The sequence below is a fragment of the Rhinatrema bivittatum genome, chromosome 1, assembly GCF_901001135.1.
Source record: "Rhinatrema bivittatum chromosome 1, aRhiBiv1.1, whole genome shotgun sequence".
Classification (NCBI taxonomy): domain Eukaryota; kingdom Metazoa; phylum Chordata; class Amphibia; order Gymnophiona; family Rhinatrematidae; genus Rhinatrema; species Rhinatrema bivittatum.
Window position 1 is genome coordinate 356,080,503 of NC_042615.1, and position 25,354 is coordinate 356,105,856.

General features: G+C 44.0%; 1 protein-coding gene across 2 annotated transcripts in view; it reads right to left on the bottom strand.

The window, feature by feature from the left end:
* Nucleotides 1-25,354, bottom strand: part of CFAP299 (cilia and flagella associated protein 299) — a 983,171-nt gene that overhangs the window by 894,419 nt on the left and 63,398 nt on the right. For both annotated transcript variants that reach the window (XM_029600197.1, XM_029600188.1), the window contains exon 2: nt 23,129-23,259. In XM_029600197.1, coding sequence (XP_029456057.1) covers nt 23,129-23,259 — 131 coding nt within the window. The remainder of the gene's footprint in view (nt 1-23,128; nt 23,260-25,354) is intronic.

A 25,354-nucleotide genomic window follows, 5' to 3' on the forward strand; every position in this document is an offset into this window, starting at 1 on the left:
AATGAAAGCACAGTACTGGAAAGAAGCACAGCTGCATTACCAACACCAGCAAGTTGTTTGTCATATCTGAATTTCTAGTTGATAGCGGTGAGTTGGTGATCTGAAATTTTGTGCCCTGATAATCAAAAGAAAATTAGCTATCACATTATATTACAGCATATTGGTAAAACTCCAGTCCAAGGCCCACAAACAGACTAGGTTTTCAGGATATTCACTATGAATATTTGTTAGACACATTATCAAAAATATGGACTCAACCAGTTTGATTTTGCTGGCAGCTCCATTGTCTGATCTTTTCAAAGCTTCTTTAGAGCCGGGTGTGGTTTCAAAGGACTGAAGATAGACAGATGTGATTCCTCTTCACAAAAGTTGAAGTAAGGAAGAATCTGAGAAATACAGTCTGATCTGGGTGGTGATTAAATTAATGAAATCATTACTATAACAAAGGATAATGCAGTTTTTGGATTCCAATAGATAATAGGATCCAAAGCAGCATGGTTTTTCCAGAGGTTAGGTCTTCTAAACAAATCTAATTAATTTGTTTAGCTGGGTGACCAGAGAGTTAGATAAAGTGTATTTTGATTTCAACAAGGCTTTTAACATGATTCCATATGTCAACTTATAAACAAACAGAGCCTAGGTAGGGGATCTGAAGTGACTGACTTGGTTAGAAACTGGTTGAGAGGGAGGTGAGAAAGGGAAATGACATTGGTTAACAGAGGAAAGAGGGGTTACTAGAGGTATGCTACAGGAGTTGGTTCTCAGTCCAGTTTTATTCAATATTTTCATTAGGGATATGCTGTCATTTGTTTTGTTTTATTTTGTGTCAATTAGCGTGCACCAAATTGATTCAGTGTGTAGCAAAATGAAATGACATTAAAAAAGGTTTGGTGATGAAGTTCTATGCACAGAAGAGGGATCTGGGGAAGTTCCTATCTGATGATATTAAAGTGGTCATATAGACAGGCAAGATGATGGCAAAAACCATGTCGGCTTGAGTTCTTAGGGAGAAGAATAGCCAGTAGGGAAAAGGTGATATTGCCTTGAGTTTTTAGTGAGACCTCACTTTCAATACTGTGTAGAATTCTGGAGACCGCAATTTCAAAAGGATATAAATTAAATAGAGTTAGTCCAGTGGTCAGATACTAAAATGGTCAATGGACTTTATTATAAGGTATATGAGGACCAATTAAAAATCTAAAGGTAAGATATAATAAATACATTTCAAGTAATAAACACACAGGAGGCAGATCTCTTTCAATAGACACGAGGCACTGGAACAAGGTGTCATGGGATGAGGGTGACAGAGGGTGAACCCAGGAATAATCTAAATAAATATTTTTTTTCAGAAAGGGTAGTAGATACATGGAACAGTCAAGGGCCATTTCAGAATCCAAGAAAAGGCAATAGGCATATAGGATCTTTGAGAGACAGGAAGGAAATATGAAGCTGAACAGGATATGTGAATGAGCAGACTGGATGGATCGCAGGGTCTTTATCTGCCACCTGTTCTGTGTTTTTGTATTTATTTTGAATTTTACATTTACATTTATTAAATTTATAAATCACCTAACTTAAAAAAATAGTCTAGGCGATGAACTTAATAAAACGTACATAATTATTACAAGGAAACTAATCTAAAACAATAGAAATACAAAATAGAAAAATACATAATAATACAAATAAAACTAAAATATAATAACAATCATAAAGCAAAGTTAAAATGAAATACTATGTTAACAATAACAAAACTTTAACAAAAAGTTCTTAAGGAGTCCTTAACTGAGTCACACTGGCGAATCTCTATGGGAAGAGAATTCCAAAATACTGGTCCAGGAACCGAGTGGTGTGTAAGCATGTAAATCGGAGAAATGGAACATCAAGTAGGCCTTGCTGAGAGGAGCACAAAGTTCTTGAGGGATGATAGAATTTCAAAATTGCATTTGTCCATGGGCAGGATTGATCATTAATTAATTTAAGATCGTCATTTCAAGTTTAAATGTAAATCTTTCATGAATTTAAAGCCAATGAGGCTCAATTAAGGATGGAGTTATATGGTCAAAACGCCTCAAGTCAGTGATGAGACGAGCTGCTGAATTTAATAATAACTGTAAGGGGTGCAATGTTGAGAAGGGAAGACCAGTATAAAGATTGTTATAGTACTTGAGAATGGGAAATATAGATGCTTGCAATACGGTACAAAATTCTGGAGCATGCAACAATTTTTTAGGTCAACAAGAATGTGCAATCTAAAGAAACCTTGCTTCATAACATGTTTAACTTGAGGTTTAAAAGATAGTGTGCTATCTAGCATGACACCAAGACTTTTCACTTGGTTTTTAATTTGGAAATTTGAATTATTAAGGCAAATTAGGTGTTTCATTGAAAGAGGAGTATGAACTAAACAAAGCTAGGAACTCCATTTTGGACATGTTTAAAGTGAGTTTTTGTTTGAGCCAAGAGTTAACAGAGGAAAAAGAAATGTTAAGATGTTCTAAAGTTTCGGTCCAAGTAGAGCAAACATGAATGACAAACTGGATATCATCAGCATATATTTTGTGGGATTCTGACAAATTGGGCAAGATTTTACAGACTGGAGCTACATAAATATTAAACAGAACGGAATATCCAGAACAGCCCTAAAGAACAGAATTATCCATCATAATTATATATACTCATAAGAACATTTTATCATAAGTAATGTCAGTTATTCTGAAATTTGGTTTTACCAGAACTTTCAACCCCTTTCCTAACATGCTCTCCATATCAGCCCAAAGTGTGTCCAAAATCTGTTAAAGTATTAGTCTCTAACACCGCCACTGGTAAGCTATTTCAGGCCTTCTTATCTTCTACTACGATTCCTATAAGACCAATATTAAATTCAATAGCCAGGTCCCCTTCAATTTCTTATTAAGTTTTCTTTTGTTTTGAAAGGGGGAGGGGGCTTAGCCCTATAATTCCTTCCTTCTCCTTTTTCTTCCACCTTAATCAGGATCAGTGCAAAGATCCTGACACCATAACCTTGACTCATAACCATCCTGAGATTCCTCTTCTGTTCTTTAATAGACTTACCCTCCCACTTTCTTAATCTAGTCACCGCAGCAACAATCCTAAGGCTGGGATTAATGTACCAGAACTCTGCAACATGGGCTCCAAATCCAGCTTTGTGTTACCCTTACCTATGAACATGGCTCTCTTCTCTTCCCAAAGGATATAAATACTACTTCTGCAGCAACCCCAACCCCAGCCAACCCAAGGCACAGAAGACCAGACATGGAGATCAAACTGGATACCTTCCACATTAGTCAATGGACTAGCCTATTAACAAAGCTTTCTAATAATTCACACAGCTACCAAAACTAGCAAAGCCATTGTTAAAAACATGCAGCCTCCCCATGCTCATTGAGGTTTAGGTTTAACTATGGTCACTCCATGCAGGTTATCCCAGTGCCTTCTTGGAAGCATTTATGACTGCACATGAAAAAGAAAACTGAAAATAACAAACTATTTTGAAGTAAAGTGTGCAGATGAGCTATTTTTATCTAAATAAATTTTACTGCTTGCAAAAACATTGGTCTAAGAAAGAGTACGAACACCAGACTCCAACCAAGGACCCAGCTGTTCCACGGATATAGCCTAAGTTGCTTGAATGCATCAAAATGAATAAGAAAAACATAACACTAATTAGGACAGTTTGTTCCAATTTAGTTCAGCTGAATAGTGCAATGTTAAATAAGAAAGCATGTCAAAACCATTTTATTTCCATAGCTAAGACTTTTCAGGGTAATGCAAAAATAATTACTGTTAAAAGGTCTATTAGAAACAGACATTAATCTGTTTGTTCCACAGTTCCAAACACTCAGTTACTACATTGTATTCTTACCAGAGGTTAGTATTTCTTCAGATTAACTGATTGCCTTCACAACAAATTAAGCTATCAGAAATAAATTTAGAAAGATGAAAAATATGTTCAGCACATGTTCTCCTGCAACTGTGTAAATTAGTTTTAAGGACTAAAATCAGACGCGTACCATTTTCCTTGTTTCTTTCACCCCTCTCTTTTGTTCTGTTTTAGAATAGTGTCCCCAAAGCCCTCCCGCAAAACGCATACCTTGCCTTCTGACACAGAAATTGAGAATTATCAGTTAAGCACTTAATTGTTAATATGATTGGCTTCTACATAAAACCATGAAGGTGTTCCAAACCTTTAAAAGTAATCTATTGAGGAGGTAGGAGTCAGGTTTACTTTAAAGGGCATCTGATTGCAGTATACGTAATAGGCTGTATCTGCTCCCTGGCATATCAGCAATTTAATGCTCAAAATCATCTGCCTGGTTTGTTTCTTGAATATGAAAGAACAGTCTTTGACAAGAGCACTTACACCAGTTTTGCTGACAAGCATGCAATGGCTAATGTAAATCATCCACCTAGCGAGTTTCCCCTGTCACAGTAGCCTTCCAGCTTAAATGGATGATTAATGGAAGTAATTCCAGTAGAAGATAAAGGCAATTTGCTATGGTTCTCCAGGAGGTGCCTACTTCCCTCAAGACTCCCACCTCTGTATTGTGTGATAGTAATAAAATGGATAACCCACAAATCAAAGGTGCTCCCAGAGGCAGGGAAGAAAGGCTGAAGCAGAAAATGATAAAACTAATGCTGTTTCATATACCCCAGAAGGAAATGTATATCAAGGTAAGTAGTTATTCTCGGGGCAATTTGGAATGTGTATAGAGGAACTGCAAACTAATTTTCAAAGAGAAACACCCCTTTTCAGAAACTTCTCTGGCTTGACCCAGGTCCTGCACCTCAAGGGCAGATCTTCTAAAAAAAAAAAAAAAGTATCAGCCACGAGATAGCAAGGCAGTACTGTCAATGCAGGCCTTAAGCCCACAGAGATTTATGAAAAACCCTAAGAAAAGAGGTTAAAGGTAGATCGTGGCCCCCCAACCCCATCCTCCATCCAACAGGGTAATCACCTCATTACAAAGGCACCAGAACACCAAAACAGCTGACATTCTCCTTGCAGGTCCTGAGAAGGGCAATGGGAAGAACCTGAAAGAAATGATGGTGGACTTCCACCAGTACGATGAGGAGAAGGGGACTAAGTGGGTCCACTTGTAGGGAAAAACCATTCACTGGTCACAGAAGTACATGACTAGCACCCAGTGAGTCAGACATTGGACAAACCAGATTGCCACCAATGAGTCTTCTTCCTTCATATTTGGGCAAGTATAGCCCAGCAGCAGTTGATTCATCTGAAGCATGATTAGATTCACTGTCTGATTTGCCCTCTTGAGAGAGAAGGTGAGGGGGTCTTCCTAAAGGAACATATGCACTCTTGTCATAAAAACTCTTAAAAAGAAAGACTGGGATAAGAAAGATAAAACAGGAAAAAAGAGAAAGGAGTGTGGTTCAAAGAGAGCAGAGATGTGCATCAGGGTCATTGTTCAAATAGAATAAAGGGGCAACGCATAAAGAAGATGGTGATAAAACTATTTCCTTTCTATTTCCTTTATTTCTTAACTCTATATTGGGGATGAGGCTGGAATTTTTCTCTGTTCCAGAAATTCTTTGAGTTGGTCCGGGGAAAAAAAGATAAATAAATCATTTTGTTTTCTCAAGACACACTTACACGGAAATCTTAAAGTGAAGGTAAATCCCATATTAATTACCTCCTGGCGTATAGCCAGAAAGGCTTTCCTACGTAATTGTGTTGAGAGAGCAAGATCGGGAAATATCTTAATCTGTTTTCCATTAAAGTTGACAGGGTATTTTTGGAAATAGTTTTTCATTATCAAGTTTATATCCTCTAATATGGAGAAATTAACCAAAAGAGTTCCCCAATCAATTATTTGATTACTAGACTCAAGAAAATGTGTCCAAGTCACCCTGAAAGGGCTGTTCCAATCTATCTTCTGGATTACTTTTTTTAGGTATGAAATAACAATTAACTACAGTTATTTTATCTCCAGCAACAGAGCCAAGTATTTCCTTAAGCAAACTTTTTAGAGTAATATAGGGTAATTCCCCTATTACTCTAGGAAATAGAAAGTAAGCAGGTATATATGTGCCTTTATTGTTTATATTTGATGTAAAACTCCTAATGGTTTCCACATATAGTGCAATGAGCCCTCAAATGTGATTAATACTGAATGAAAACTGGCTGCGGTAAAATGTTTGTAGTTTTTTATTTAATGGAGGTGAAAGTCCATTGAATTTATAATATAAATGTTTTCTTGTTTTTTGTGAACCGCAATCAGATCATGTGTTTCTGATGCAAACTTAGTTTGTATTTATTGAAAATGATAAATAAAGTAATAAAAAAAAAATAAAAAAAAATAAATAAAAAAAAACTATTTCCTGGAAGCACATGGCCATGGAAACATCCTCCTTGAAGAACATCAACTTGTGCCTTGAGAAAATGACACCGATGAGACTATTGCCCAACATGTCCCTTCATGGTCCCCCTAACTGAGCAGCCCAATAAGGACAGTCATGCCTCCATCAGGGAGGCAAATCTGTAAACTCTACAATGCAGACAACTGAACCTTGGGCAAAGAGTACAGATTCCAGCATGATTGCTCTGATTGCAAAGCCCAGCACCCTTTGCTATCCTGTACCACGCAGCACAATTACCTTCCCTGCCCACTTCAAGATCACTGAGGTCCTGGCCTGGGCTACCTCGTCAATTAGACTGGCAGCAGTGTTACCCTGGTTACAAAGATACGATAACTGCACCAACACCAAAATATCTATTTTGATTTCACAAAGGGATGTTATCAAGACTCCCAAATGTCTGTTTCCATGCTCAATGCAAAATCCATCAACAAACTTGGGAAAGTAAGCTACCAAAAGATCATATGTGCACATGTGCATTGTTTTTTCCCCACACACATTTGCACCCAGGAATGCCCAGAGCCAGTGCAAGAGTATTAGTGCCCTAGGCAATCCTTACAGCCTTGCCGCCCTCCCTTCCCCAAGCCCAGCCCTGCCATGAAAAAGGTAAAAATATCACTTACAACCCTGAAAAAAAGCAAAAAAAAAAGATACTTGTAACCTATATGGTATTAGGCCTATTGTAATGTATGTTAGGTGTGGGCTTGGCCCTCAGAAAGTCATGAGTTACAAATATGAATTGCAAATACAATATAGTAAACCTCCCATATCAAAATAGTACTAACTGCCAACACTCCAACAATAACAACCCTATCTATAAAAGGACAACACTGCAAATATTACACCAGGCCATAAAACACCAATATACCATATATTAGGAAAACAGAACAAGCCAGGATGCTCATATACATACATACATACACACACACGCTCTCTTTTTCTCTCACACATACACACATATGCTCACACACTCTCTCACCTTTGCTCTTTCACACAACCACACATCTCACAACCACACACTCTCACACACATGCCCAATCACTCTTTTCCTCCTCTGAACAAGCTGCTGCAGCCTCTTTTGGCCAACAGGACTGATTCCTCTTTTTTTCAGGTTGGGCAGACCCAAGCTGCCTCTGCCTCTTGCTCTTCTTTCTTTGAGCCATGGGAGCTGACTACTCTAGTGCCTGCTTGCTCTTTCTGGCCCCGCAGCTCAATGCTGCCCTGACGCCTGCTCTTTTTTTATTTTATTTTATTTATTTATTTTATTTAACATTTTTCTATACCGAACTTCATGACAAGCTTCATATCGGGCCGGTTTACATCAAACTTAGGGGTTAACTGAACAAAACCATATAACAGGAAGGCCGAAGCGCAGATACAAATAACAGGGAGAAAGAACTTGGGGGCTAGAGTAGCCAGGAAATAAAGGACAGAAAAAACTGGAGCATGAGAACTTATGAATATATAGTAGCTGGGTCGGTCATTTAGTCTATTGGGCTAAATGAAAGAACTGTTGTAATGTTTGGCTTATGGGAAGGCTTGGATGAAAAGCCAAGTCTTGAGTTTTTTTCGGAAGTTTTTTTGAGCCATGGGGCCTGATGCTACTCTGCTTCCTGCTCGTCTTGGGGCTACAAGGCTCGATGCTGCTCTGCCTCCTGCCCTTCTTTGGGCCACGGAGCCAAATGTTGTTGCTCTGCTTCCTAACTCCTGCCTGCTTATTCTGGCTGCAGGAATTACATCTCCTTCTTCCCACCCCACAGAAAGAACAAGGAGAAAAATTGCCAGAATCCTGTCACTGCTGCGCTGCCCTCACTACAGTGTTACTCAGCCCACCTAGTGCTTCCACCAGCCCTGGGAATGTCTACTTGAAAAGCAGTTTAATGTAACTGTGTTATGAAACTATGCAGCCATACTTAGCCATTCTACCAGTAACAATTTTAATATCCAGGAGTCTAGGAGCCTCTCTAAATCCATGGGTAGGTGCCTGGATTCCTTTTGAAAAATGTCATCATCCTGGATATGGGTTTAACTGACCTCAGATGAAAAGATAGTACTAAAGAGTATTTACTATACCAGTGTTAGAGTCTAAGTGACTTCATGTAGATAAATTGGAAAAAGAAGCGCAGCATCCTTAAACTCAAATAAGTGAAATATGGAGTGAACAGTTATCAGAGCACATGTTGCAAACTACTGCATAATGTTCAGTTTAACATTTTTCTTTATAGCATGAACGCTTTGAAATTTTTTCCAGTCCCATCGTCAGGGATGTAACCCTTTTTTATTTGGGTTAAACTTGCAACACATAGCAGGCTGCTTCCCAGGCAGCCTGGAGCGAGGCAGATTTCTTTCCCGCACATCAGGTTTTATTAGTTTAATGCCAAGAGGTTTCTCTTCATCCAGGATCTCTTATGTAATGTGTTTCTTAAATCTCCAAATAAAAGCATCAAGACAGGAAACATCCCAAAGTTAGTGAACATCACCACTGGTCATAAAACATTACAGCATTTCCCTTTTTTAGGGACCCAGCTAACTAGACTTTTAAGACATCTTAATAAGCTTGAGATTTGTCAGTTCCCAAGGAACCTCACAGGAATTTCCAGCTTTCTCCACCAGACAATGCTGAGCAAAGTTAGGAATTTTTGGCACAAAGTTCCTCAGACATCCCAAACGTGTAAAAATTATCTGTTATAATAATTCCCTCACTTCCTTCAACAAACATGGAAGGTTTGTTTACAGCATTTTTCAACAAATGTTAGCAGCAGATCATTATGTTCTGTGCCAGTATAAAATGATTACATTTAGCACTTGCTTTTTGTAATCACAGCATAGCCAAAATTGTATTCCATAGCTGATAAGCTTGGATGGCATCTTACTTCCGGAAAGAACAGCACCAATGTAAACTCACCAGTTTAACAGTGAAACCTTCATGTGAAAAAAAAAACTTTAGCATTCAAAAAAAAGGACATTTTTTATCTACATCTAATTATAGATGTACATATCCCTGTAATTGGAGCAAACTTCAGAGCCTCATTTCAGCAGTTACATGACTGTATCTTCACATTGAAGTGATAGTGCATCCGAAAAAGGGTCTGCTGTGCTCACTATACCAAACCTTTTCCACAGAGAGTAATCTAATTTGAAAGCAACCATGTAATTTACTCATCAGGACTGGTTGCCATGTTCTACCATTCCTGGTGTGGTTTACAAGCCATTCAAGAATAAACTGGATCAGGAACAAATGTGAACAGGAATATGCGTGTCTCTAGTTATTTAGGCTTCTTATATTTCGCCATTTTCCAATAACATTTTTCAAGGTGGATTTCAACTAAAATATTCATATATTATAATACAGATAAAACAGTACAGCAACATATAACAATAAACAATATCATATGATGGACAAAGGCCTACCGGCACCATTTTGAAAGATAGGTTTCACCAACCCTAGCCTAGGGAGGCAATCCAGGCCTCACTAGACCCCAGGGCTGCCCACTAGACTACCAAGGATATTCTCTAAGATATGGGGGGAATACGGGGGGTAAGGGGGCCACTAGACTACTTCTACGGAAGTAGTACAGAAGTGGCCCCTCCACTAGGAACTTCTTCTACAGAGGTACCTGCAGGGGGTTGGGTCCCTGGGGGGAGTTTTTTGAAAGAGCAATATTTTTTGGGGGGGGAAAGAGCTTTGCCACATGGCTTTCAAAACAGTTTTTTCTTTTCTTGTTTTACATTTGGGCGCCCTCTACAGTCAGAGAGTCTACTCAGACCCCTGCCGGGTATTTTATGTAGTTGGGGGGGGGGGGTTTTAGATTATCATGGCCCTATAAATTTCGTGCAGAAATGTTGGAACATGTGTTAACATCCTGATGCTCCTGCTGGAAAGTTATCCACCACTCCTGAGTTGTAGCTAACTTCAGCAAATGACATGGCTTGCATAATATTTTGCAAGTGTGTTATTGAATTTGCATGAAATTTACTAGAAATGAACTCTTTGCAAGTATTTGAAAATGTTATGCATGCAAAGCAGTTCATTACAATACGGGTGAGTTATACACTTATCAGAGCTTAGTAAATGAACACCAAAGGATGAGTCCATGAGAGGACAGTTTCTTAAAGAAACTGAATGCACAAGGTGGTGTTTTATCAATCCAGAGAAGGTGGGGTTTTCTCCCATTTCTCATGATTTACTGATTTGCTGTGGTCAATTTTATTGGAATTTTAGCAGAATATAAGACTATTTAAATAACAGAGTTGCTTACATGTAACAGGTGTTCTCCTAGGACAGCAGGATGTTAGTCCTCACACATGGGTGACATCATCATCATCATCATCATCATCAAGAAACTTTAACTGGCACACTGAGCATGCCTAGCATGCCACTATCCATGCGTCCATGTGGGGTCCCTCTCCAGTCTTTTAAAAAAGAATTACGAAAAAATAAAACAACAAACATAGGAGAAACCCAACTCTGCGGGATGGCGGGTGGGTTTCGTGAAGACTAACATCCTGCTGTCCTAGGAGAACATCTGTTACAGGTAAACAACTCTGCTTTCTCCTAGGACAAGCAGGATGGTAGTCCTCACACGTGGGTGAATCCCTAGCAACTGGCTACTCCCGAACAATGACGAGACTAACAGATACCTAAAAGGTGCCAATGGCCACAACAACAATGGCGCTGTTGGTAACAAAGGAAGATAACCTGAAACCAAACAATGGGCCCTAGGCAGGAAGAATTGGGTTCTACAGCTGAAAGACATTCTGAAGGGCAGACTGGCCAAAGCTGATATCATGCTGGCCATCCCTGTCCAGGCAGAAGTGAGAGGCAAAAGTGTGGAGGGAACTCCACATCACAGCCTTGCATATCTCATCCAAAGGGACTGCTCTCAAATGGGCCACTGAGGCTGCCATGGCTCTGACAGAATGAGCCTTGACATGGCCCCCAAGCTACGGTCCCGCCTGAGTATAGCAGAAGGAAATACAATCTGCCAGCCAGTTGGATAGGGTTTGCTTAGCCACTGCAACTCCTAATCTATTCCTGTCACAAGAAATGAAGAGTTGTGTAGACTGCCTATGCCCTGCCATTCGCTCCAGGTAGAAGGCAAGGGCTCTCTTACCATCCAGACTGTGCAGAGCCTGTTCGCCCTGGAGCGAATAAGGCTTAGGAAAAAAGATGGGTAGGACAACTGACTGATTAAGATAGAAATCAGTCACCACCTTAGGCAGGAACTTGGGGTGCGTACGCAAAACCACCCTATCATGAAAACATTTTGTGTATGATGGGCATGTCACCAAAGCCTGAATTTCACTGACCCTGCCCACTGAAGTGAACGCGATCAAAAATATGACCTTCCAGATCAGGTACTTCAGGTTGCAGGAGTGCAGAGGTTTGAAACGATCCTTCAAGAGTTGAGCCAACATCATATTAAGGTTCCAGAAGACAGCAAGAGGCCGTAGAGGAGGCTTCAGCTGAAGCAAACCCTGCATAAAACAACCCATTATGGGTTGCACAGAGATGGGTGAACCATCCACACTCTGGTGGTAGGCACCAATGGCACTCAGGTGTACCCTGAAGGAGTTGGTCTTCAAACCAGCATCTGACAGGAGCAGCAGATAATCAAGCAGTTTCGGTGTGGAGCAGAAAAATGGATCTAAGCCATGATGTTCACACCACACAGAAAACCTCCTCCACTTCAGGCCATAAGACTTCCTAGTATAAGGCTTCCTGGAAGCCACCAGGACCCGAGACACATCGCCCGACAGGTCAAGGGGCTGCAGAATCAGCCTCTCAATATTCAGGCATTAGTGACAATGCCCTGAAGTTGGGATGGCGCAACCTGCCCTAATCCTGCCTGACGAAGACAGAGGAAGATCCCCGGCCAATCAGCCCTCAGACCGACAGATCCCACAGGAGCGGGAAACAGATCTGCCTAGACCAATGAGGAGCAATCAGGATCATGGTCCCCCTCTCCTGCTGGAGCTTCATGAGAGTCTTCATCACCAAAGGAAGTGGATACGCATACAGAAGACCCTTGCTTCAATGGAGGCTGGCTTGATGTTCCCCCAGTAGAGGGAGCAGAATAATTTCACCTTGCTTTTGCAGGAGGAAGTGAGGAGATCCATGTCTGGGATACCCCAGAGACATAAGACCCGATCTGCCACTTCCTGATTCAGGGACCCCTCATGGGGTCGGAAAGCTTGACTCAGCTGGTCTTCTATCACATTCTCTGTCCCGGCCAGATACATGGCTCGAAGCAGCATGCTCTGGGACTGAGCCTATAACCAAATCTGAACTGCCTCCTAGCAGAGGAGGAAGGACTTCATTCCTCACTGCTTGTTGATATACCACATTACCACTTGGTTGTCGGTCTGGATCAAGACCGCTGTGTTGGCTAGGCGATCCCTGAATGCCAAAACGTGTAATGGATCATGCAAAGCTCCAGGAAATTGATCCGGCACCGAGCTTCCTGAGCAGATCACAGACCCTGTGTGCGGAGCCCTTCCACATGGGCGCCCCAACCCAGGGTTGACACATCCGTGGTAAGCACAACTTTGGTAGGGGGAGACTGAAAAGGGACACCATGTTCCAAATTGGACAGCCTCTCCCACCAAGACAAGGAGGTCTGGAGAGGCGGAGTAAGGTGGATGCGTATGTGGAGGAGCTGGGTTTATTTTATTTATTTATTTAGTACTTTTATATACCAACGTTCATCAGGGATAGCACATCTGTTCACAACAAACAAGAAACTGCGCCAGAAGGTGCGCTTGACAATTAACAATTAACAGAGTAACAATACACTATTAATTGTATGGGTGACCTGTTGCCACTGGGATCACAAGGTTCATTGTGGGATCACAAGGTTCATTGAGCTCTGCGCATATGTAAGCAAGCCAAGGGAGTGACATGGAAGGTGGCAGCCATCTGAGCCAAACGTCGGAGCATGTGGCGTGCCAAGATCTGCCGTCTCCAGTGAACTAGTCCCACAAGGGACACTAGCATGAGCACACGTTTGCGAGAAAGAGCTGTGTCCAGCCGGGTACCAATAAAGCCCAATGGCGGCCATGGGGTAAGACTGGACTTCTGGTAGTTGATGACAAACCCCAAGGACAACACCTGAATGGTCAAGTGCAGGGATCGACGTGCTCCCTCCTGGGTGGCATTCTTAACAAGCCAATCTTCCAAGAAAGGAAACACCTGCACACCCAGTCGGAGGAGTGCACCCACTACTGCCAGACACTTGGTGAAGACCTGTAGAGTCGAGGCGAGGCCGAACGGCAACACTCTGTACTGGAAATGTCTCTCACCCACAACAAACCGAAGATATTTGCTGTGATCGTGGAAGATCTTGAAATGGGAATATGCATTATTTAAATCGAGGGAGCAAAGCCAGTCCTAAATTTGCAGGAGGGGAATCAGGGTGCCCAGAGACCATCTTGAACTTTTCTTTTTTTAGAAACTTGTTCAAGGCCCTCAAGTCCAAAATAGTACGGAGTCCCCTGGTTCTCTTTGGAATCAGGAAATAGCGAGAGTAGAACTCCTGCCCTTGCCGCTGCAGCGGAACCAGTTTAGCTGCTCTGGCCATTACAAGGGCGGAGAGCTCCGTCAAGAGTATTTCCTGATACAAGGAGAGACCCCCATGAGAATCAAGGGGGAGAATCCGAGGGGACACCCAGGAAGTTCAACCGATACCCTCGCCGAACAATGGATAAAAACCATTAGTCCAAGGTGACCCTGGGCCAGTGGTCTACGATGAACCGCAGCCGGCCCCCTACCAGAGGGTATGGCAGATTGGCTTATGCTCCCCTGCAGCCAGTCAAAACCCTGTAGCAGGGCTTTGCTGGGGCGCTGGCTGAGGTTTGGGAGTCCGCTACTGTCTGGGTGGGCCCTAGAACTCACATGCTGAGGATGGGCATGAGAAGCAGGAGGATAATACTTCCTCTAATGATAAAAAGGCCTCCTTGAGCCCTGACACGAGGATTTCCTGGCAGAGGATGGCAGGTCCGATATACTGGCAGAGAGATGCTGAAGGATCTCATGGTGATCCTTCAATTGAGCCACAGCATCCCTCACCTTGTCACCAAAGAGGTTGTCGCCAGTGCAGGGAAAATCTGCAAGCTTCTCCTGGACCTCCAGATGAAGATCAGAGGCTCAGAGCCAGGCCATCCTGCGAGCACCAATGCCCACTGCTGCCACCCTAGCAGCCGTTTCAAACATGTCGTAACATTCCAAGCCCTGCTGGATGACTGCCACAAAGCATCCTACTGTTGCTGGGGCAGGCACTCAGACAATTCCTGGACAAGCTTCCAGAAGTTCCGAAAGTATTGCATCATGTACAGCTGGTAGGAGGCAATATGGGTAATCAACATGGCACCTTGAAACACCTTCCTACCCACTGCATCCTATACTCCCGAATCAGAGGGGTCGGGAGTATAAGCCTTCTTGAGGGCAGATTCCAACACAGCCGACTGATGTGGGAGTTTGCGCTTCTTAAACCACAAGGCATGCTGTACTAAATAAATAGCATCTGCCTTCTAGTTCATCGGTGGCACTGAGATGAGATGCTCCCAAATCCTAAGGAGTAACTCCTTGAAGATCTCATGGACAGGAAAGCCACCACTTCCTTCGGGGCATCAACATACTGGAGAATCTCCAGCATCTTATGCCTGGCATCCCCTTGCGTCAGAATCTGGAACGGAATGGTTTCTGCCATGGCCCTTAAGAAGCCCACAAAGGTCAGGTCCTCAGGTGGGGACTGGCGCCATTTCTTCGAAGAGGACGGGTCTGAGGGAAGATTCCACAAGTCATCAGACAAAGTCTCAGAGGTCTCATCACCCCACAGGTCATACGGGACATCTTCCTCACTAAGATCACCCAGAGACACCTGTGGAGGGCCCCTGCCCAGCCTCCTCAGCTTAGGTACTGAAGGCACCATGGGCATCGATGGCATCAAGTCCCCAAAGGACCCAGCACCGGACCGGGCAACATCAGTCGTCACCAAGAGCATCAACAGTGTCACGGGCTGCGACGGGCCTTCCTCCTCCTTGGAACCCACAATAGGAATCGCACAGGACGGAGGAGGCAAAGGTAGCCGCTGGGGTATCAATGGACCCCTGGGCACCTGTAGCGGCTGGGTGGGGAGGATGCCAAAAAGGACATGAAGGCACTACAGCAGCGTTGCCAACATCAATGGTAAAGGCTCCGGCACTGGTAGAAGCACTGGTGGGGCCGACAGCTCGATGCCCTGCAGGGCTCAGACAACTTCCACTTGCACCCTGCATTCCAACTCCTCCTGGCAGTCTGCCAAAGACAGGAATGGATGGAGGAGGAGAAGGCGTCACGATATTTCTCCCTTGGAGCCCCAAGGGAGATTGTTGCCTGGTACCGGTATCAGTGGGGAATGCCTGGGACTCCCGGATTCAATGGAGGGTGGTACCTCCTCTCTGCAGGGTCGCATCGGGGGTATCACAGCAGGCGCTGGTGCCAACCTAAGCCTGGCCCCGTGCATAGACGGACACCGGTGGTGATGTTTCCTAGACTTCCCACGGTAATCTGCCCAGTCTTTCCCTGGCACCGAGGAGGAAGGAGACGATTCCAATGATGACAGCCGATCCCCGGTGCTTCTGTCCTTCAAAGGCCCTGGTGGAGGGATGGACAGGGAAGGCTTGGTGTCCATTGGTAACCCTCAGCCTTTCAATGTCGTTGCCCCCTTAAAAGCTTCTTCATTTTGTCCAGACGAGCACACCAGCCCTTGGGGGTCATCTGGTTGCAAAAGCGACACCCCCAAAAGTCATGTGATGCCACCAGGCAGAGGATACACACCTCATGCAGATTTGTGAGGGTCATGCTTCGGGCGTGCTGGGGGCACCAATGAAAACCTGACAAAGCCATTACAGGAAAAAAACCCAGTGCGCAGTCGATGACCAGCAGGAACCGAGAGAGACACCACTGGGAACTGACTGCACAGAAGCAAGAAAACTTACCACACCGCCCAACTAAGCTGGAGGAATGGTGAGGGACCCGGCGCAGGAAATTTGATGAATCGGCAGGAAAAAGCTTTCCGATATCCAAAAAAGCATGAGCTCCACAACTGAGAGACGATAGCTGCGCAGAAAAAGAAGAGACTAGAAAAGGACCCCCCACATGGATGCTTGGATAGTGGCATGCTGGGCATGCTCACTTATGCTGGGCATGCATACATTTTCCGTGCTGGGCACCATCTGATGATGTCACCCATGTGTGAGAACTGCCTTCCTGCTTGTCCTAGAAGAAAAATATTTCTTGAATAGATAAAAGCTGGATGGCCATGTATAACTTTCAGGAAGATCATCATCTTTGGAGTCTACCATTGTCCTCAAAGCTTGTCTCCTTCACAGCCTCAGCAGCACAATTTTGGACTTCCAAAGCAGTATCCCAGTCAAATTCATAGCCAACAGAATCCGCAGTCAGTGCATTACCTAAAACATTTCTAAGTAGCTTCAATTCTGAAACTGCTTTTCTAGTCATCATTTCTATCTGTTTGGAGAAGTCCAGAAGCAGGTGGAACTTTCAGACACAAGCCATGACATTTATGCTTTTTGTGCCACTAACCAGCCAATTACATCAGTTAGGCAGATTCCAGAATTATTTTTTTTTCCTCCTTTAACTGAATCCAACTTTACCACCAATCTCATAACATCTACAATAAACGAGACAATAATAAATCACAATTTGAGTGCATTTCTCCCTAAAAACAACAGTCAATAATCCAAAGTCAGAACCATCAATATTCTCACATTTAAAGTGTTCCTTAAGTGAAAGTAAGGTTACAAAGCCAGGTCTTTATTTTTTTTCCAGAATTTTAATTAGTTTTGTTGCGTTCCCCCCTGCTGCTGCGCTGCAGGAGGTCTCTTACCTTCCTCTGGAGGCCGCTCTGAAGCCAGGGCCTCGCCTGCGCATCATCCAGGACTTGCTCCAGGGCCTGAGAGGCCTAGCTGCTCCTGAGGCATGCCTGTGGCTTGCAAGCCTCAGCGTTTGGACTTCCTGTTACCAGCCACACCCGTTTCCCTAGGGGCTGGCCCGCAGCTCTCTACCCTAGTTATAGGACCAGCGGTGGGCGGTCCTGACTAACTCCTCCCAGGGAGTTGCCTGCAACCTCCAGTATTTAAGGACTTGCTTGTCAGTTCCTCAGGGCCTTCGGATCAGGTCCTACAGTTGTCTGTATACTTGCTGATCCAGGTCTTCCGTGATCACATATGCTTTGATGGATCCCTGTCCAGTGTCTCTGCCTAGATGTTTGTTCCTGTGCCTGCCAGCCGTAAGGACTTCGGATGTGAGTATCCCAGCATCGGAGTTCCTGTTCGCCTGGAGTTTCCCTGCACCCTCCTTCTCAGCGTGGTCTGCGACCAGCCTTCCTGGGCTGTGTAGGGCGCGTCTGGGACAGGGTGGTCCGCGACTCAGTCCCACGGGTGGGCTGAGTAGGGTGCCCTGATGGACAGTGCCATGTTTCCGTCCAGCCTTGTCTACAGTGTCTGCTTCAGCCCTTGCCCGGATGTCTTCCTGTCTCTGCCTTGACCTACGTCCTCGTCTGGTTCCTGAGCCTTCTGTCCTGTTGGGCCCTGGAGTGGCCAACAGGAGGGATTCGTCCCACGGGCTCTTGAGCTTCTGCCAGCCGAGGGGGCTTCGGATGTGAGTATCCCAGCATCGGAGTTCCTGCTCGCCTGGACCTTTCCTGTGTCTCGCTTCAGCCCTTGTCCTGATGTCTCCGTCTTGCTTCAGCCTGCTTCTGCCCCGTCTGATGTCTTCTGTTTAAGGACTCTGTCTGCCCTCGCCTCTGTCCGGCCTGCTGCCCATTGCCGTTCCCTGCGGCAGGTCCGAAAGGGCCGGGAACAGTCGGAGGACCGTTCATTAGTCAACTTCCCCGTGTTGGCTACCATGGGCATGCAGGTCTGGCTGAGGGTCGGACTCCCTGCTTCTGTTCCTGCCTGCCTGGCTCACCATGCCTGCTCAGCTCACCTCCCACGGTGTGGCCTTGGGCTCCTTCTGGGGTCCTGCCGTGGCCCAAGGGCTCACCACCCGCCCGAGACGACCGTGCCCGCGCGCGCTCGTAACAGTTTAGCTCTCAACATACCTCCAATGGGATGAGATTCCATAAAAGAGGTGCATAACAATGGAAGGCCATATGCTTTGTCACTACCAATCTCATAGTTGGACAAGATGGTACTTCTAAGATCTACTGAGTACCATGGGACAGAGACATGGAGGCAATTAAAGACCATGGGACCGAGACATGGAGGCAATTAAAGACTAATGAAATAATCTTGAAGTGGACTTGTAGTTCAATGGGGAACCAGTGCAGCTCCGAAAATGTAGGTGTTAGATGTTCATATTTCATCCTTCCTGTTACTAACTTTGCCACTTTACTTTGTAAAAGGATATATGTTGGACAAATGGCCAGGAACAAGATAGGTTCAGGCAGTGGTTGACTGTAAACCGATATTATGGACACTTTCCTCAGCTTATTCAAACTCAGAAGCAGCATCCCAGACCATCAAATAGAGGTGTGGAGGAATGTCTATTGGCCAGAACCGGATGGGTTCTGACATTCATTGATTGGAAACTTACCATTAATGCCAAGTGGATGCTATTTATTTATTTATTTAAGAGCTTTTATATACCGTCATTAAGTTATTCACCATCACAACGGTTTACATTAGGGCACCTTAATCGAGAAAAATGGGTCGTACATTTAATGGGTGGTGCCATTAGGGTTCGGTAACATAAGGCGTTTATTCGAGGATTGGGTGTGTCATATCAATGTGTCCTGAAGGTTGTCTACAGTTAAAAGGTTGAACTGATTCAATAAAGTGCTTTAAATTAGGTATTCAGTGCTATATACCGCTTATCCTTGCTTAATTGCCTGCATCAATTTTCTTTCTTGAAGGCTTGTATGAAAAGCCAGGTTTTGAGCTGTGTTTTGAAAAGTTTATGATTGCTCTGGAGTCTAAGGTCAAGGGGCATGGAGTTCCATAACATGGGACCCGCTAGCGATAACACTCGCTCTCTCACTTGGGTAAGTCTTGCGGTTTTCACAGAAGGATTGGGAAGGAGTGCTCTGTTTGCTGACCTTAAATTTCTGTGTGGGACATGTACTCTAAGTGCTGTGTTCAGCCATTCTGCTTTGTCATCGTGGATAAGTTTGTGTATTAAACATAGTGCTTTGAACTGTATTCTTTGTTCTATGGGAAGCCAATGTAGGGTGGTGAGTGTATCTGTTATGTGATCTCTTTTGTTTTTTCCAGTGAGGATTCTCGCTGCGGCATTTTGTAAAATTTGTAGAGGTCTTACTCTGATGTTGGGTAGGCCTAGTAGCAAGGCATTACAGTAGTCTGTGCTGGCGAAAATTAGTGATTGCAGTATAGTCCAAAAGTTTGGTAAGGATAGTAATGGTTTCAGTTTTCTTAGTATCATGAGTTTAGCATATTTATTTATTTATTATTTTTATATACCGACATTCATCTCAATTGAGATATCACACCTGAGGCAATGTAGGGTAAAGTGACTTGCCCAAGGTCACAAGGAGCGATAGCGGGACTTGAACCTTGGTCTCCTGGTCCATAGTCAGTGCTCTAACCACTAGGCTATTTCTTCCTCCCATATCCTTCCTTAACCTTTAATGATATGTGGTGTTTGAGGTTTAGTTCATTGTCAATTATTACTCCAAGATTGTGAACTTTCTTTGATAGGTCAATTTGTTGGTTGTTCTTGAGAACTATTGGAGTTTGTGCAATATTCATGCTTTTCCTTTCTAGGATGCTTTTCCTTTATAGGATGCTACAGGTATATAGCGTATACATGTCCAAGATGAACCAATTTGACATTGTTAGCTCCAATAAATTAAATATACAAGATAATTCTGATATACAAAAGCCATGTTTATCTTGATTCTCAAACCAGAACCATTTGGACACACTTTTTCAAATAAAAAACAGTAAAAATATGACTTAAAAAAAAAGAAAACCCAAAACAATGTTAAAACATTCATAACTTAGTGTTATGATTCCTGCCCGTGGTGCCATCCCGCGAGCAGGCCTCTTACCTCCTGTACTGTTTGTTACAAACCTGGCATGGAGATGCCAATGTTCTTCGTGGCAGGAGCCGCAGTCAGCTTGTCTGCTTCACTGTGTCAGGAGCCGCGGACTTCGGGGTGCCTCTCCAACTCGGCGGGCACTGCTGCCGTGTTTCAACACGGCTGGGGCTGCCGCTGACGTCTCTCCATCCTTGCGGCCTGGAGGCCACAGTCCCATGTCTCTCCTGGCGGCTGGAGCCGCCTTCAATCCCTCCTGCAGCAGCAGGAGCCGCTGCCGATGACGGGCCTTGCTCTGTGGCCCAGCTCTGCTCTCCAGCGATGCAGTGGCAAGCATGGCCACTGTCCTCGGTGCTGGACTTCCTGTTCCTGCCTCTAAGGCGCAGGCCATACCTCTTCACTGCATTTAAAGGGCCCGCGGCCGGATATGCCCCGGGCCCCACCTGATGACTGTTTCCTGGTTCAGCCCTATAAAAGGGCTTCTCCTGCACTCCTGCTTTGCCTTGCATTGGAGTTCTTCGCTCCTGGAAGTCTCGTCTTCCAGCACTCTGTCAGGTCTTTGTTCTTCGTTGGAGCTCCATGTCTCATCTTGCTTCCTGAGTCTTCATCATTTCCTGTGGCTTCCTGATGTTCCATGTCTTCATGTTTCGAGGTTCCTAGTCCAGGCTTCCTGATGTTCCACTTCCTGATTTTCCAGGCCTCCTGATGTTCCACTTCCTGAGGTTCCGAGGTTTCGCTCCTCTTTCGCTTGTTTTGAGTCCTCTTGACCCTCCAGCTTCTTTGGTTCTCCAGATGACACCTTGATGGGGTAAATCCGTCTCGTCGGCTCCTGTCATTGGAGTTTCGTCTCAGCTGGATTACCTTCCTGCGCTTGTCCTGCTCTCCGCGTGGTCCGTGACCAGCCTCTCGGGTTGTGTAGGGCACGCAGTGGGACAGGGTGGTCCGCGACCAGCCCATTGGGTCCGCCCATGACGGTGGGCTGTGTAGGGCACCCTGAAAGACAGTGCCACTGTCTGATCCTACCCAGCTCCTCATCTCATCCAGAACTTTCCAAGTTCCTCGTCTCGTCGAGAGTCTTCCAAGTTCCTCGCCTTGTTTAGAGTCTCCCAAGCTCCTCATCCACATCCAGAGTCTTCTCGACCATGTTTTGAGTCTTCTATGTCACAAGGCCTCCGTCTTCCCTCATCCTAGTCCGGCCTGCTGCTTCTTGCCGATACCCAGCAGCAGGTCCAAAAGGGCTGGGAATGGTCGGAGGACTGTCCACTAACCAACATAGTGTTGTTGGCTTCCAGAAGCATGCAGGTCCGGCAGAGGGTTAGACTTCGTCTTCATCCATGCTTGGACACGTCTCGCTAACCCTCGGTGCTGTCTTGGATTCTTCTGGGATCATGCCGAGGCCCAAGGGCACATATTCCCCTCAAGTTGGGATCGCTCTCCTAGCGGTCCTGTAAAACACAACAGTATGCAAGGCCTCCTAAGGCCTCCCTGAACAGAACACGTAGTTTAACTGCTGAAACAGAATAAAACCATCTTGACACTGGAAAACCTGCTGAATCACTTTAATGTCAAGCTGAACAAAACATATTAAGCTATTTTTAACTCAACATAAAAACCACAACAGATATGCAGACCAAACAGATGCCCTCAGATTATCTTCTGCATTCAATAACTCTAAAAAGAAGCAGCAATGGCTTCCTAAACTTTATTTTCAGTCCGATGTATATTTGGAGAGTGGTCTAAAAAATCCATATCTGTCATTCATGTTGCTGTACTTTCACTATGCCCACTGACTCATTTGGTGGGGCTTCAATGATCCTGATACATTTTTAACCATTTCTACTTTTTTTAATGACCAAAGTAAAATGATAAAACAAATGCAGAAAATTGGGCATAATTTCTGAAAATAAAGCAATATCCATGAACATTTTGCAACAATTTTTGAGATGCCATCTATCAGGTTAGCATCAACAATAGTTGTCAGGGTAGGTGAACTTGCATCTGAGAGAAGTAGATGCAGCCAAAACTGTACCATCAATTATAAAAGTCAATTAAGCCCTTTGCTTTATCATGCCCAAAACCTAGGATTTCAGTATATTTTCTAAATATTTGAGGACTTGAGTCCAAATTAGCCAACAAGTTATTTTTAGCCCGCACATATAGCTTGTTTATCTAATTTCTTTTAAAGTTTGATACATAAGCTGTGGCCTATTGCTATGTAAAAAATGCCAACATCTTTCCCAGATCAGGCAGACCCTGTTAATCAGAAGATGTCCAGCTTTGGGAAATATGGTGACATTTGCTACTGATGAAACACAACCTTGCCAACATGGGTCTCTTGTATTCTTGTTTCCTGAAGAGAGCAACAACAATCATGTTAGCAGAAAAGAAAGAAAAACATAATACGAACTAGGTATGGTATACAACTTACCAAACTATTTATCAGGCTTCTTTTTCTAAATTAAAAAAATCAAACTACTGATTGGCACATTTACATTTCTACTTATCTGAACTCAATATCACATGCAGTATGACAAATTTATCCAGTTTCTTCACCCCTAATGATGTGCAGGACTTATTATTACATCTATTTTGTTCTATCCAGTTCTGTAAAAATCTTTAGGTTGTCAGGACTGTCCACCTCATCTTTGGACATTACATAAAGCAAGCCTTACTTCTGCTGAGTTCCTTGTGAGAGTCTGGAAGCCTCTGCAAAAGCTTTCCTTGCTTCAAATTCCTCCCGCTTCAGTACCTCTCCAGTTCCTCTGTAGCCCAGCTCCACCAGCTGGCGGGCCAGCTCTTCATCCTAGAGGAATAATGAAAGGTGACTACTGAAACACCACAATCTGTCTGTACAAAAGAATTTTGAACAACACAAGCTAATGCTGAAAGTTCTTCATGCTTTGAGATTACAAAGCAGAAAAACACAGATTATTTTCTTCTCTCATCCTGTGATCTATATTTGTGTCAAAGGCATAATCTTAAACAGCTATTTCAAGAACAGAAGAAAAATGAAGGAGCATACCTTAGGTTTCAACTTGATATGTACCCCTAAATGAACAGCCTATAGATTTTTTTTCCAAGACTACTTAGAATGTATATCCACATGAAGCATAACAGGAGGGAAACTGAAATTCAAAATTTCTCTGAGAATAAAGCAAGTTTGCTTACCGTAAACAGTGTTTACGGTAAACATGCTGTCATGGGATCTGTCAATCAGGCCCGGGAGGCGGAACTTCTCAAAGCAGAGATTAGATTTTAGCTCTCTGCAGCTGCGCGTGTGTTCCCACGCAGGAAAGTAACAGATTCTCCTCAGTCTGTGATTAAGCTGTAGTGTAATCGAAGAGACAGTGACTGCCAGGGAGGAGGGTGGGTCAGCATGGCTAATTCATCCTGCTATCTACGGAAACACCATTTACGGTAAGCAAACTTGCTTTTTCCCGTCGATAGCAGGGCTGAATTAGCCATGCTGTCATGGGAGTCCCAAGCTCCCGATCACGTTGTTTATGGTATATATGTTTGTACGTAATCCTGAAAGGTGTGGCATTCACCGTGTACAAGAGGATAGAGATTGCAGGATTGCGTGCCCTATCTTCGCATCAGTGGCTGCTTGTTCATCAAGGCAGTAGTGTGATGTGAAGGTATGGAGCGATGACCATGTCGCTGCCATACAAATGTCTATGGGTTGTACATGTTTAAGGTGTGCCAAGGAGGCCGCCACTGCTCTAACTTGATGAGCTTTGGGAACAGAATGTAGCTGTAGGTTCTGTTTGTCATAGCAGAACTTGATGCACTGTGCTATCCAGCTGGAGATGGTGTGTTTAGCCACCGGTAGTCCAGGTGCCTTTGGGTCGAAAGAGACAAAGAGTTGAGAAACACTGCAGTCCGAGTTTGTTCTTTGTTTGTAGTATGCTAACGCTCTTTTGCAGTCTAGTGTATGCAGTAATTTTTCCCTGTCATTTGCATGAGGTTTAGGGAAAAAGATGGGTAATTCTATGGTCTGGTTGAGATGAAATTGAGAAACCAATTTTTGTAGGAAGGATGGGTGAGTCCGGAGAACCACCTTTTGGTGATGAAACTGTAAATACGGAGAGTAATGGACCAAGGCCTGTAATTCACTGACTCGTCGTGCTGATGTTACTGCAACTAGTAACACCACCTTCCATGTGAGGTATTTAATATGTGATGAGTCCATTGGCTCAAACGGGGAAAGCATAAGCTGTTCAAGAACTATGTTGATCTTCCACGGAACTGGAAGTTTGGAGATCGGAGGGTGAAGGTGAGTTAACCCCTTGATGAAACGAGATAGTAAGGGGTGATTAGATATAGGAATATTGTTAACTGTTCTATGATATGCCCCTATGGCACTGAGATGAATTCTAATGGATGAGGTTGCCAGCCCAGCTGTGTACAGTGTATGTAGATAATCCATGAGTAACTCAAGTGAACAGCCTAATGGTGGTACACCGTTAGAAGTGCACCAGGTGGAGTATCGTTTCCATTTATAACTATAGTTTTTCCTTGTTGAGAGTTTCCTGGATTCTGACAAAATGGATTGTGCCGAAGTGAAAATTCCCTGTTCTGTTAAAAGGAGCCTCTCAATCTCCACGCTGTCAAATGAAGAGATGTGTGTAGTGGGTGTAGAAGTGTTCCTTGATCTTGGAAGAGAAGATCTGAGCGATTCGGTAATCGGATGGGGTCCGTGATGGACAGTCAGAGAAGGAAACTGAACCACGGTTGTCTTGGCCAGGCTTGAGCTATCAGTATCAGTTGAGCCTTGTCTGTTATGTACTTTTGAATTGTTCCTGTTATGAGTGGTATGGGAGGAAAGACATACAGGAGGGCCTGTCGTCCAGGGAATGAGGAAGGCATCCTGGGCGATCCTGAACTGACTTTGTCGT